At 52.6% G+C, this 12,533-nt stretch overlaps 1 protein-coding gene and 2 pseudogenes across 1 annotated transcript; 1 reads left to right on the top strand and 2 right to left on the bottom strand.

Annotated features, from left to right (window-relative positions):
• The first annotated feature begins 558 nt into the window (after window positions 1-558).
• On the top strand, window positions 559-1,245 carry LOC103658487 (annotated as a pseudogene).
• A 2,042-nt stretch (window positions 1,246-3,287) lies between these two features.
• Window positions 3,288-3,440, bottom strand: LOC121102660 (annotated as a pseudogene).
• A 1,143-nt stretch (window positions 3,441-4,583) lies between these two features.
• PLD6 (phospholipase D family member 6) lies at window positions 4,584-7,966 on the bottom strand. The gene is made up of 3 exons (XM_040628233.1): window positions 7,530-7,966; window positions 5,530-5,534; window positions 4,584-5,262 (listed from the first exon to the last, which is right to left on the bottom strand). The coding sequence occupies exons 1-3, from the start codon at window positions 7,964-7,966 to the stop codon at window positions 5,015-5,017; spliced, it is 690 nt and encodes a 229-aa protein (XP_040484167.1). The 3' UTR covers window positions 4,584-5,014.
• Between the last annotated feature and the right edge of the window lie 4,567 nt (window positions 7,967-12,533).

Genomic DNA, 12,533 nt, shown 5'->3' with positions numbered 1-12,533 from the left:
TAGAAATGTAACAGGACCCGGAACAGGCAAAACAATGTTGGAAAGAAGAACAAAGTTAAAGGACTTGCTTAATGGGTTTCAAAACTTGCCACAAATGCTAAGCAGTCAAGACGGTGTAGTACTGGCACAGGGACTGACCACAGATCAATGAGCCATAATTACGAATCCAGAAATAAGTCATTATATTTATGTAACCAGTTGATTTTTGACAAGGGTGCCAAAACCATTCAATGGGGAAAGGAGAGTCTTTTCAACAAATGGTGCTGCAACAACTAGCTATTCATATGCAAAAGAATGCCGATGAACCCCTTCCTCACGCCGTACACAAAAATTAACTCAAAATGGTTCACAGACCTGACCCGAAAGTGGGCGGGTCCGTTGGCAGTCAGGGATGAGAATGAGCGACAGGAGGACATGGCACGGACAGCCACATGGGGGCCTCACCTTTCCACTCCGACTGCTGCGCTTCCCGCCACCACTGACCCCCAAGGATCATCTACGCTTTGGTGCAGATAAAACAGCAAGTGGCAACTGCTCGGGGAAGAATGGCATTGAAACATGTCCAGCAACAAGTGCTTTGGAGGATTTCAGGAGGTTTTTGAACATGACAGTGTTGAACTGAACTGCAAAATGAAATTTGCTAAATGCCCTAGTTTAACCCGAACAGAACCCGATGTTATATGAAAGTCTGGGTACCATCAAGCTGCTTCCGAACGTGGCCTTGCCGTCACTGTCCCGGACAGCAGCCCTCGTGGCTGCAATAGTAAAGCAGACGCTGAGCGCTGGGACTCGCACCGTGCTGGGCTTTATGTGGATGTCTCTGAGGAGCCGCGGAAAACTGGCTACAGAACGTACTCTTCTGTGCCTGGGGAGCTCCGCAGCTCATCCGTGCTCGTCTAACCATGGGCCCCCCAACCGTGGCGGTTTTTGGCTACTCCGTCGGAGGCCACGGAGCCCTGATGTGTGCTTGGAGGAAGCCTGGAAAACATAAATCTCAGTCAGCATTTGCTCCGGTTTGCAACACAGTGCTCTGTGCTTGGAGCAAAAAAGCCTTTGGTGGATACTGGGGAACAGAGCAAAGTAACTGGAAGGCTTATGATGCGACCCATCTGGTGAAGTCCTATCCAGGTTCCCAGCTGGACACACGAACTGGCCAGGGGAAAAGACCGGCTCCTTTCGGATGGGCGGTCACTACCTGATAGCTCCGCGGCTGTCTGTACAGCTTTAATGACGGGAGGGTCATGATCGTAGGTAGCGCATTGCACATCGGACATCCCGCAACATGACGCGAGTGCGTGAAAAACTTCAGTAAGAGAATTTCTTCGGGATTATAAAATTGGTACGAACAGAATTGCAGGGGAAAGTGTTGGAAAACACTGGATTGTGGAGCGCTAAAACTGCAGTTGAATCATAATTGGATCACTTTCTGAATAAATCTATAAAACCTGAAAAAAATGGTTGATAGGCTGACACATAAGAGCTAAGAGTATAAGACTCAGAAGAAAACACAGAAGCAAATCTTTGTGACCTTGGGTTGGGCGATGGTTTCTTAGACATGACGCCCCATATACAAGCAGCTGAAGACAAAACAGGCAAACTAAGCTATATCAAAATTACTAACACATAGCTGCACCCAATACCCAAGAAAGGGGAGAGACTGCCTGGAGAACGGGAGCAAATCTTTGCAAATCATATTTCTGATAAGGGACTCGAGTCTAAAATATAAAAAGAACTCTTGGAATTCTTATAATTCATATTAAGTTATAAGTCGTAAGTTAAAACTTCTAATTCAATGATGAAAAGGCAGCCCAATTTTTAAAAATGGGCAAAGGACTTGAATAGACATTTCTCGGAAGACAATATAAAAATGACGAGTACGTGAAGAGACGCTCTCCATCCGTAGTCATCAGGAAGACGCAAGTCAGAACCACGAGACGCCGCCTCACACTCAACAGTTCGGCTGCCATTGAAAGAGTAACTTGGTTGGCAAGGATGCGGAGGAGGAGGAGCCCTCATACTCTGCTGGTTGGAATGTAAAATGGCGCAGTCACCTTGGGAAAGTCTGGCAGTTTCTCAGTAGAGTTCTAGGACCCAAAAATTCTACTCCAGGTATAGACTCGAGAGAAATGAAACGCGTGTCCACGTGAACACTCACGTGTGTTTACAGCGCCATCATTTGTAATGGTGGAAACAACCGGAGGGTCCATCAGTTGATGAATGGGTTCAAAACACGTGGTCTGTCCACACGACAATACTGTTTGGCTACGAACCGTGAATACTGACACATGCGACAACACGGGCAGCCCTCAGAAACATTACGCTAGGGGTGCTGGGTGGCTCGTCGGTGAAGCGTCTGCCTTGGCTCAGGTCACGATCCCAGGACCTGGGATCGAGGCTCCCTGCTGAGCTTGCCACTCCCCCCACTTGTGCTCTCTCACTCTGTCAAATAAAATCTTAAAAAAAAAAAAAAAAAGAAACCATGACGCTAAATGAAAGAAGGCAGCTACAAAATGCCACATACTGTAGGATTCCATGTGTAAGAAATGTCCACAGCAGGAAAATCCGGAGACAGGAAGTAAGTCCGTGGTTGCCAGGGGCTGGGAATGGGAGAGTGGGGGTACTGCTTGGGACATGGTTTCTTTCTGGGGTGATGAAAATGCTCTCAGATCCGAGAGTGGTGCACACTTTCAAAGTGTCAATCTTAAGATCTATGGATCCCAATGAAGTCTTTTTTAAAAAGTAATGTTTGTTGTTTTTTTTTAAAAAAAACAATTCAAAAGAACCAATACATGCTTTAAACTACAGTACGGGTGCACTGGTTCATTCGAGCGCTCTCGGGGGACTCGCCAGCTGCAGGCAGCCGGTCACAGCCACACGCTACTCCCGCAACACGGGATTTAATCACAAGGGTCCAAGAGGAAGTTCCATCTTACCGCGATTCTTCTCCAGCCCACTATTATCTGAAACTCGTGAGATGTAATCTCCCGCTGCTAACATAATGAAGATAACAATATAAATAAACCATTAAATAAAAAATGTTACGAGAAGAGATCCTTTCGGAATTCTGGAGGCGTTCATCCAGGTGGCTCGGCTGGGTCACCTTCTCTGCACCGTTACTAACGCGCCGGCCTGCTCGGGCAGAAAGGGCTGCAGTCACAGCGAAGACGCAGACACGGCAGGGACAGCAGGCCACACGTGTGCCAACCTTCACAGGGTGGGAGGAAAATGCTGGAAATCCCGCCACGAGCAGCAGGGCCACGGTGGAAAACACTTTTTGGGGTTTTGATCAGGGGAAAGCGTGCCCACCGTCCCCCACTATCAGAAACGATGCAGCCGCGTTTCCCACCCTGGGGAAACCGCAGGGGTGAGTGCACCCGGAGTGCAATGGGTCAGCCCCGCCCTGGCAAAACCCCCTTCATTATCCTTGGAAAACACTGCATACGGTCCCCCCAGGAACACGTGCAGGTCTTGCTCCTGTTGGCGGCTCCCATCTTGACCAGCGGCTTCCGAAGAGCTCTGTCGTCCACGCCCCCGAAAGTGTTATTTCATAGGCAGCAGTCACTACCGGAATGAGCAAAGGCAAAGCAACACAGTACTACCATTCGAGAACAGAACGTATTTATTGAAACATGGCAGCAGTCCAGCACAGCCCGGCTTCGCCCTTCAGGAACGTTCTACAACTTGTGCCGTCTCTTCAGAACAGCCGCTGCGGCACAGGCAGGCGAACAACCACGTTCAGCGTAAAAGCATCGCTGATGCCCCATCTCTGTATTATACTTTACAGCTTCAACTAAATCCGAAAAATTAACTTGTGGTTTACTTGCCTAACACAGGAAGTCCAAGGTAACTTTAAACGGGAGAACAGGCAACACTGAACGCTCTCTGCACGCGGCTCGGCTTCGAGGCTGTGATGGCGAAAGCGAACACGCCCGACGTCAGGACGAGTCACACAGCGCGTGACATACGACAAGATGGCAAAGTCATCAGAGGTCATTTCAGCCACCTCTATACAAGGATCGTGTCTGAGAGACAATCTCTAACATCTCACAAATGTACCGGTGAGAGCAAACCCCAGAGCTGACAGCGGAAAGACATGCCCAAAACTGGCCTCTCTCCCAGTCCCCTCCTCCAGCTGGTCGGGTACCTCAGCATGGATGACGCTGAGCCCACGCTGCCCGTGAGCCAAGTTCAGGGGGAGTACAGTGAAGGTCACTTCTAAGCGCACGAAATCGTCTGGAACGTGAGAATGTTAGCAAACGCATGACGTCCGGAAACAGAAGCAGCTCCTGGCCATGGACACACCTTGCGCTTGAGCGCAGCGAACACGGAGGGCAAGCGGCCGAGGAGCATGCTCACGTGCATCTGTCGTAAAGGGTCAGCGTGTGGGGAGGCCCAGGTAAGAGCATCGCCTGCCCGCTGCGGGGGCCAGCGGTGCTCACGAGGGGGCCTGGAAGGCAGCTCCCCGCTCCCGCTGTGCCCGCTTGCCTCCCCGACTTCTCCCCTTTCCCTCTGCGGACTCAGACCCGCCAAGAAGCCGCCGACGAGCTGGTGAGAGCAGACCCGAGGAGCCAGCGGTGCTGATGGGAGCAGCGGAAAGCATTCGGGAGCCACGGGTGGGGGGACTACGGAGTCGGCCAAAGCAGCCCACTCTAGATCAGGCTGGGGGCAGCCTGTGTGCCGGAGCTGGGCGAGCCCGCGGCGGGAAGCCGTGGCCACGCGGACCTGTGGCGGGAAAGGACTGATGGGCATCGCAGGGGTGTCCCTGTGCTCCGTAACCCCAGCACTCTTTAGTTCGCGTTAGTGCCGAGCCCAGCGAGCACGGAGTGTGCGCCTGTGTGCGGAGCGTTCCCTCGCGGTCCACGCGGCCGCGCAGCCACCCCGGCCGCAGCTCTGCGCCAGTCTGCAGCCCCTCTCTTTGTAGCTGTGGTCTGCTTTCGAGTCCGGGCACCAAAAGTTCTGTGACAGTCAACAGCACTCTGGCTCCAAGTCCGCGGACAGAGGAGAGAGCACACCTTCAGTGGCTTTGCTTCTTTTGGGGGAAGAAGGTGTACTTTGTCGGGTTAAACTCCTCCCAGATGCGCTCAAACTCTTCCAGGAAAAGCCTCACGTACTCCTCGTCCTCCATAATCAAAACGTTTTCTCTGTTGTTCTGAATGGCTTGCGTGGTCCAGTTGAGGGAGCCGGTGATCAGCACCTTCTTGTCCACGATGGCGAACTTGTGATGCATGTAGCCGAGGTCCTGGTCGTGCCGCACCTGGATGCCTACGGGAAGGGCGAGTCAGCCTTCAGCCCCAGCGCCCGCCACACCGCCCCGCCCCGCCGCGCTACGACTCTGCCTATTTGTTTCTGCTTTGGCAGGACACGTGACGCCATCCCCTTGGGCAGGTGGCGGGGACAGCGCCAGATGGGGACCAGCCACCACCAGCGCACAGGAGGGAGTGCGGGGGTGGGGGGGCACAGACACACAGATACTGATCTCTCACAACCCTCCCCGCACCCAGCTCTGCAGTCTGGGGGAGGCCTGCCCACCTGCACTTCCCGACTACAATGCAAGCAGCACAGTCCCGTTAGTGCTTCGTGAGGAGCCGGCCATGAATCCGGCCAGGGCCGGCCACAGCAACAGGCGGCTGGGGTCTGCTTCCCTCCAGCTCTCGCTGCGGCCTCCCCGGGGCTGGGACAGCCCTGGAAACACCATGCACACCAGCACCGCACCCCACTGCGTGTGTGGAGCGGATGACCCTGGAACAGGACAAGCCACGCCCTGGGCGCTGCGGGTGAGGGGGGTTCAGCGTCACCGGAAGTCCGCCTGGGGCCTACTGCTGAAGCAGAAAGAGCCCTACCTGCCACAAAACCAGATTCTCCCTGGCTTTGCCGCCTAGGCTCACCAAAGAGCCTGCAACGGTTGCCTTTTCTTTTCCTGTTTGTCTTTCTCCTATTGTTTCCAAACTCCCCTAGGGCAGGACCGCTCTGTCCATCCCCACTGCCTGACCCTGGAGTCACGTCGACCTCACCGATGGGCAATCTGCTCTGTGAACAAGACTGTTAGAAATGGGACTTAGAAGAGTTTTGAATAGGCTGCTTTGCAACAGGGTCACCAGACTTCACAAACAAAAATACAGGACGTCCAAAGTAGCATGAGATTTCAGATAAATAATTTTTGAAAATAACTATGTCCCGTGCAATATTTGGTTCATACACTGAAAATTATTCGTGACTTATCTGGACTTCAAATTTACGTGCGTATTTTGCCCAGCAACCCTGCCTTGAAACCCTCCTACCCCAGGGCACCTGGACACCACTTCTCACACCCTCTAACCAACCTACCAGCAAATCCTATCAGCTCTACCTTCAAAACAGATCTTAATCTGACCATTTTGGGGGCGCCTGCGGGGCTCACTCCATTAAGTGTCTGACTCCACTTCAGCTCAGGTCATGTTCTCAGGGTCGTGGGACTGAGCCTGCAGCAGGCTCCAGACTGGGAATGGAGCCTGCTTAACATTCCCCCCGCCCCTCCCCCCTAAAAAGTCTGACCATTTCTGCCCCCCTCCGACATTACCACAGGCTCTCCCACCCAACAGGACACCTAGAACACACTGTTACACTGAGATTGAGGAGGAAATACAGACCTCAGGGGTAAGCCCAGGATCTGAATTTAGACCCGCTTCAAAATCATTCCTACTTCCCCCTTCATCTGCCCCCACCCCAGAGGGAGAGAAAGGCCAGCCAGAGAGATCTGTGTTCCCTGCTTTTTCAGCTAGCGGAACTAAACATTTTAGCTCCACTTTTTAGTATATTATTTTTATTCACTTCAAAAGTTGCAGAATGAAATTCACTAGTGCAGTGAAGGTGAAATGCCTTTTTCCTCCTTTAGCCCCTCAGTGCATTCGCCCAGCCTTTGCCATCCTGGGGCACCTGGTCATATGCACGCAACCACTCAGAGTCTGCTAGCGAAGTGGGCTGGCGGACTTGTTTCTCGAATTCACCCTTCATCTCCTCAGTGATGGAGCCAGGCCACTGTCATTTCGGTCTGCAATAGTCAAACACTCAGCTGTCCCGGCTACATCCCCCGCGCCAGCCGCCACAGGCTTTCCCCACAGGGTCCCAAGGCCAACAGGGGTCGTGAGAATGTGGGGAACCACAGGAGCTCGGTCGCTTGCCCGATGTTGTCACCAGGCAGGCCCCCAGCTCTGGGAATCCCCCAGATCTTCCTCCACTAGCTGGGAACACACAGCCGGCTCACTCCCCGGCGCTCACACGGAGATACCCAGCATAAGACCCCGCTGCACAGAAGCGCACCCCCCGGGGAGGACAGGTGCTCTCTACAGATGGCCAGGGAGTCTCTCCAGGGTAAAACTACCCTGACCTCACAAGGCCACCGTGGGACATAAATGGGGTCTCACCTATCCTCAGACCCCGCAGTACCCGCCTCTGACATCCCCCCGGGTCAGATCCGCGCCAGAGGGCATCAGGGGCGCACTGGCCCGGCCAGCTCACTGCCCGGACTCGCCGGCCTCGGTGAGCCTCCTGACCTTCGCAGCAGGCCGATCTGCGAGCCGTTGAGAGCCATGTAGTCGCAGTCGGTGATGACCCGGATGCGCACCCCGCGCTTGTGCAGCAGCTGCACCGCGCGGCCCAACTGCGGGCTGGAGAAGGCAAAGAGGCAGAGCTCGAGGCTGACGCGGGCGGCCAACAGGGCACTCAGCAGGCGGCTGAGCGAGCTCTCGCCGTGGGGGAGGCTGCACGGGCAGCCCGCTGGGGGCCCCGACAGCCCCTCACCCGGGGCCTGCAGCAGGGCCTCGGTGCAGGTCACCTGCGACGGGAAGAAGAGCACCTCACGCCGCGGCGGCCTCCGCCGCTGCTGCCGGCGCCCGACCCGCAGCCAGTGCAGCACGGAGGGCAGCGCCTCCAGGACCAGCGCGAGACCCAAGGTCGCCACAGCCGCCACCTGCCAACGTATCCGCCTCATGCCGACTAGGCCGGCCGACGACCCGCAGCCCCGCTGCCCACCGCGCCTGCGCTCCCGCCGCCACCAACCGCTGCCCGACACGCCTGCGCCCCTGCCGGCCACGTGCGTCCGCCCACGGCCAGCCCCCTCCGACACGCACGCACCGCCCGGCACGCATGCGCACCCCCAGCCTGTACAGCCGCCCCCTGCCCACCGCGCCTGCGCACCAGCCAGCCACGTGCGCGCGACCGCGTTCGGCCCCCTCCACCATCCACCCAGCTCAGCACGCATGCGCACCCCCAGCCCTGTACAGCCATCCCCTGACACACACACACACACACACACACACACACACACACACACACACACACACACACACCCCGCCACCACGCATGCGCACCCCCGGCCCTGTATAGCTGACCCTGCCCACTGCGCCTGCGCACCCGCCAGCCACGTGCGCCCCACCGCCTTTGGCCCCTTCCAACACGCACACACACACACACCCCGCCCACCAGGCATGCGTTCGGCCCCCTCCGAGACACACACCGCCCAGCACACATGCACACCCCCAGCCCTGTACAGCCCCCCCCCCCGACACACACACAAACACACACCCCGCCCAGCACGCATGCGCACCCCCAGCCCTGTACAGCCGCCCCTGTCCGCCGCACCTGCGCTCTCGCCAGCCACATGCGCCCAACCTACCCCCATCCCCCTCCACATACACCACCCACCGCACCTGCGCGCACCTCCCAGTTGCTCACCGCCGCTCTGGGCATACACACCCAATGAGCAGCATCCCACCGAGTCTGCGTGCCCGCTGGCCACGTGCACCAGGCCGTGCCGTCCTAGCCGAGCCGAGATCTGTGCACCCCACCCCCACCCCCACCGCCCCGATACCTCCCGCCACCCGCGGGGCCTGCGACAGCTCAGGCTCTCCTCCCTTTGAGGGTTGGTAGAGCTATGCTCACCTCTCATTTCACGCCTTCCCTTTTGCTTTGGGCACAGCCAGGCAGGGCTGGGAGAAAGGCCTGGAAACACACTGAGAATGTCAAATAAAGAACTCTTAGCCGGTGGCAGGGTCTGAACCCAAAGTGTCCTAGACCGTGTGTGACAAGGACGGCCCCAAGTCCACCAGGCCCATTGTATTTCTACTGCCTCTGCCAGTATCAACTTGTTATTTGAAGATGCCTATTCTGCTTTAAGCATAAACACAGTGAAAACTAGGAAGTCCTTGGTCCTGTCTTAGCAAGTACCAGACCCACCGTGTATCACTTGAGAGGGGCTATTCCTTTTTACAGGGAGAGAAAGGAGACAGGAAAGCCTAAGAATTTTTTTCCTATTTTTTTCTTTCCTGAATCTTGGTCAGGAATTTCCATGGTTCATTTGAAGACTATCTGTGGTCTTTGAAAGGAAATGATAACTCCTCTACAATCTCGTCCTTGTAACCTGTCTCCATGACTTCCCTCTGTTAAATACAGACCCCCACACGGAGGGAAAAGAAGGAGCTGATCTGAGTAACGCTGGAAAATCATGTTTTGACTGGAAACTATAAGGCTAAACACAAAAGGAAATGCTCGTAAACTCTGTGCTGTACTTGGTACATTCCTTTCCCAAGGGGGGAACTGCTTGAAGGGATCAGTAAATGGTTGGCCGATAGTAGGAGCCGAGGTTCTCCCTGTTGGATGGGGTAAGAGTAAGATCCCTGTGGTACTGGAGTCAGCGATACCACAGTGAAGCCATGTTTAGCTTAGGATATATATTATTATACATCGTATGTCAGTTTTGACATACACATATCACCTACGTCAGTCCCCCGAACAGCCCAGATGCAATGAGACCCCAGGAGCAATGAGCACACCTAGCTTCCAGATCTCAGCTTTTAAACACCATTCTCCAATAAAAGGAACCAGGACTCCTTGAAGAAATAGCTAATTCTAGGGCTGGGCAGGGAAATCGTAAGATGTGTTTTAAACATCTTGTATTACCAGAAAGTCAGGACGTGGACATGGCAGCATGACCAAAGGACACAGGAGTAAACCTGAAAGAACCCTCAGTGGCTGAAAGTGGAGCAGTTTGAGAAACAAAGTCAATACTGCCGTACTGGATTATAACCCAAGTACAAGATAAAAATGCATGACTCCAAACTGAAATGAAGAAATGACTGAATAAAGAAACAAGAGAGAAGACACAAATCTTCTTCGCAAAAGAATTCCAAATACTCTATGCAGATATTCCCTGCCACAGGAGGGAGGACTAAGTCTCCCTGCCCCTTTGAAGGTGGGCTAGACTTAGTGGCCACAGTAAGGAAAGGAGAAAAATAAAGTTTACATGGAGAGACCTGGTAAACACCACCATAACCAGGTGATGGTTAACATCACCAGAGATGTGCAAATGTTACATACCCCTGATATGATATTTTTTAAAGATTTATTTATTTGATTTTTTTAAAGGGAGAGAGAGAGCAGGGGTGAACGGCAGAGGGAGAGGAGAACCTCAAGCAGACTCCTTGCTGAGTGCAGAGCCTGATGCAGGGATCATGACCTGAGTCAAAATCAAGAGTCAGTTGCTCAACCGACTGAGCCACCCAGGCGTCCCCCTCCCCTGATACGATTGATGAGAGGACACTTTACCTCTGTGGTGGTCCTTCCTGAAGCTCATAAACCCAGTTCAATCATGAGGAAAAAACATCAGAAATCCAGGTTGAAGGACATACTATCACATGCCACAAGATATCTGGCCAAGGACATGAAAAAAAGCAACAACTTAGAAAATGTAATAGACCAGCAGAGGCTGGGTGCCCCAGACTGGATCCTAAAACAGAAAGTTAAGGTTACGGGCAGAAGTGGTGAAATCCGAATAAAGTCTGGAGTTTAATTAATAGTAACACACCACTGTCTGTTTCTTCGCTTTGACAAATGGCTGATAGCGATGTAAGACTAACAGTGAGGGAAACTGGATGAGGAGTATATGGGAATTCTCTGTGCTGCCTTTGAAACTTTTCAGTAAATCTAAAATTATTCCAAATTAAGTTTATTAAAAATATCAAACTTACAGCTCCCATCTAATCCAGCGATCCCACATCTAAATACCACCCAAGAGAAATGAAAGCCTATGTCTATGAATCTACACAAAGACTTGTACGTAGCTGTTCCCAGCAGGGCTGTGTGTAGTAACCCAAACCCAGACACAACACCAATGTCCATCGCCAGATAAATAACCAAGCCTTCGCCTATCTAATCAATGGAATACTATTTAGCAATAAAAAGAAATCAACTATGGATACAAATTACAACATGGATGAATTTCAATCAGGCTGAGTGAAAAACGACAAAACAAAGCATGTACTGTATGGTTCCACTGACATGCAATTCTAGGAAACGCCAAGTAGCGTGAAGGTAAGTCAGCGGCTGCCTAGAGATGGTGGGAAGGGAAGAGGGATTGCAAAGAAACATCCAGTGATAAGTTCGTTATCTTGGTGGGGATGTGCTCTGCATATGTCAACACCTGTAGAATTGTACGGTTTCAAGGAGTATAAATTATTGTATGTCAATCATACATCAATAAAGCTGTTTTTTTAAATAGAGCCCCTGAGTTTAATTCTGGCTCCCTACTTCTAGCTGTAGGACCAGGGGCAAATGACTTTGTCTCTTTTAGCCTCACTTTCTTCATGTGAAATGATAAGAAAGAACGAGAAGAGGGAGTTCCAGTTATGACAGCAGAAAGAGGTAGTCAATTTCTCTGTGCAAAACAGAAACAAAAAAATCCCACTACACACACACGCACACACGACCTCTTCGGGGCACTAGAAATCCACTAAACACAGACAACAAAGGAGAAGCATCGTTTTTTAAAAACTGCTACAGCTGAGGATAGGAGCAGCAGGACGCTGTGGCCTTGTTGCCTGAAGCAGCTCCCATCCCTTCACCCTCCCAGCTTGCCTGGCAAAAATGGTAGTCTTATCAATGTGGGACTCGTTCCGAAAACCCTCCAGGTTTTTAGTTTTGCTGGCTAACATGGTAGCTCAGTGGGGAATGAATGAGGAAAACCTGCAGCCTTACCAGCCCGACCTTCCAGTCCAAGGTGGGATAAGCAGCAGACCAGCCAGAAATGTGACAGCAAGATCCCGAAAGGGAGAAAACTGGAGAAAAGCTGACCTACACGCTCCACACATCCCTGGCTAACTGGGGAGCTAGGCAGGCATGGAGAGGGCAGGGAAAAGTGAAAGCCAAGGGAGGCTTGAGAGGATTCCCAACCCACACACAGACTGAACAGCAGAGGTTGGGAGTCTTACAGGCTTACGGTATTTGGGTTCCACCTCTGCGTAAATTACTGGCTGACTCCTACATTAGGAAGACCCAGGGGTGACCCCTAGGAATGAATAAAAATAAGAAAAAAAACAAACTAAACTAAACTAAGCAGACACACCAGTGCCACACCACAGAGGAAGAGCCTCTGTGCATTAAGTCCAGGCAAGTTTTCAAAGAAAACCCTTAGAAAAATACAATAGATTCCAGAATTGCTATACTATATTATCTAAAATGTCCAGTTTTCAACCCAAACTTAATAGACGTACAAAGAAACAGGA

Source organism: Ursus maritimus, unplaced genomic scaffold, assembly GCF_017311325.1.
Source record: "Ursus maritimus isolate PB19 unplaced genomic scaffold, ASM1731132v1 scaffold_14, whole genome shotgun sequence".
NCBI lineage: Eukaryota > Metazoa > Chordata > Mammalia > Carnivora > Ursidae > Ursus > Ursus maritimus.
This window is presented reverse-complemented; position numbering and strand designations above follow the sequence as displayed.

Excerpts from the sequence above, each read along its gene's own strand:
- PLD6 (XM_040628233.1), bottom strand. The coding sequence starts at position 7,966 with ATGAGGCGGATACGTTGGCAGGTGGCGGCTGTGGCGACCTTGGGTCTC.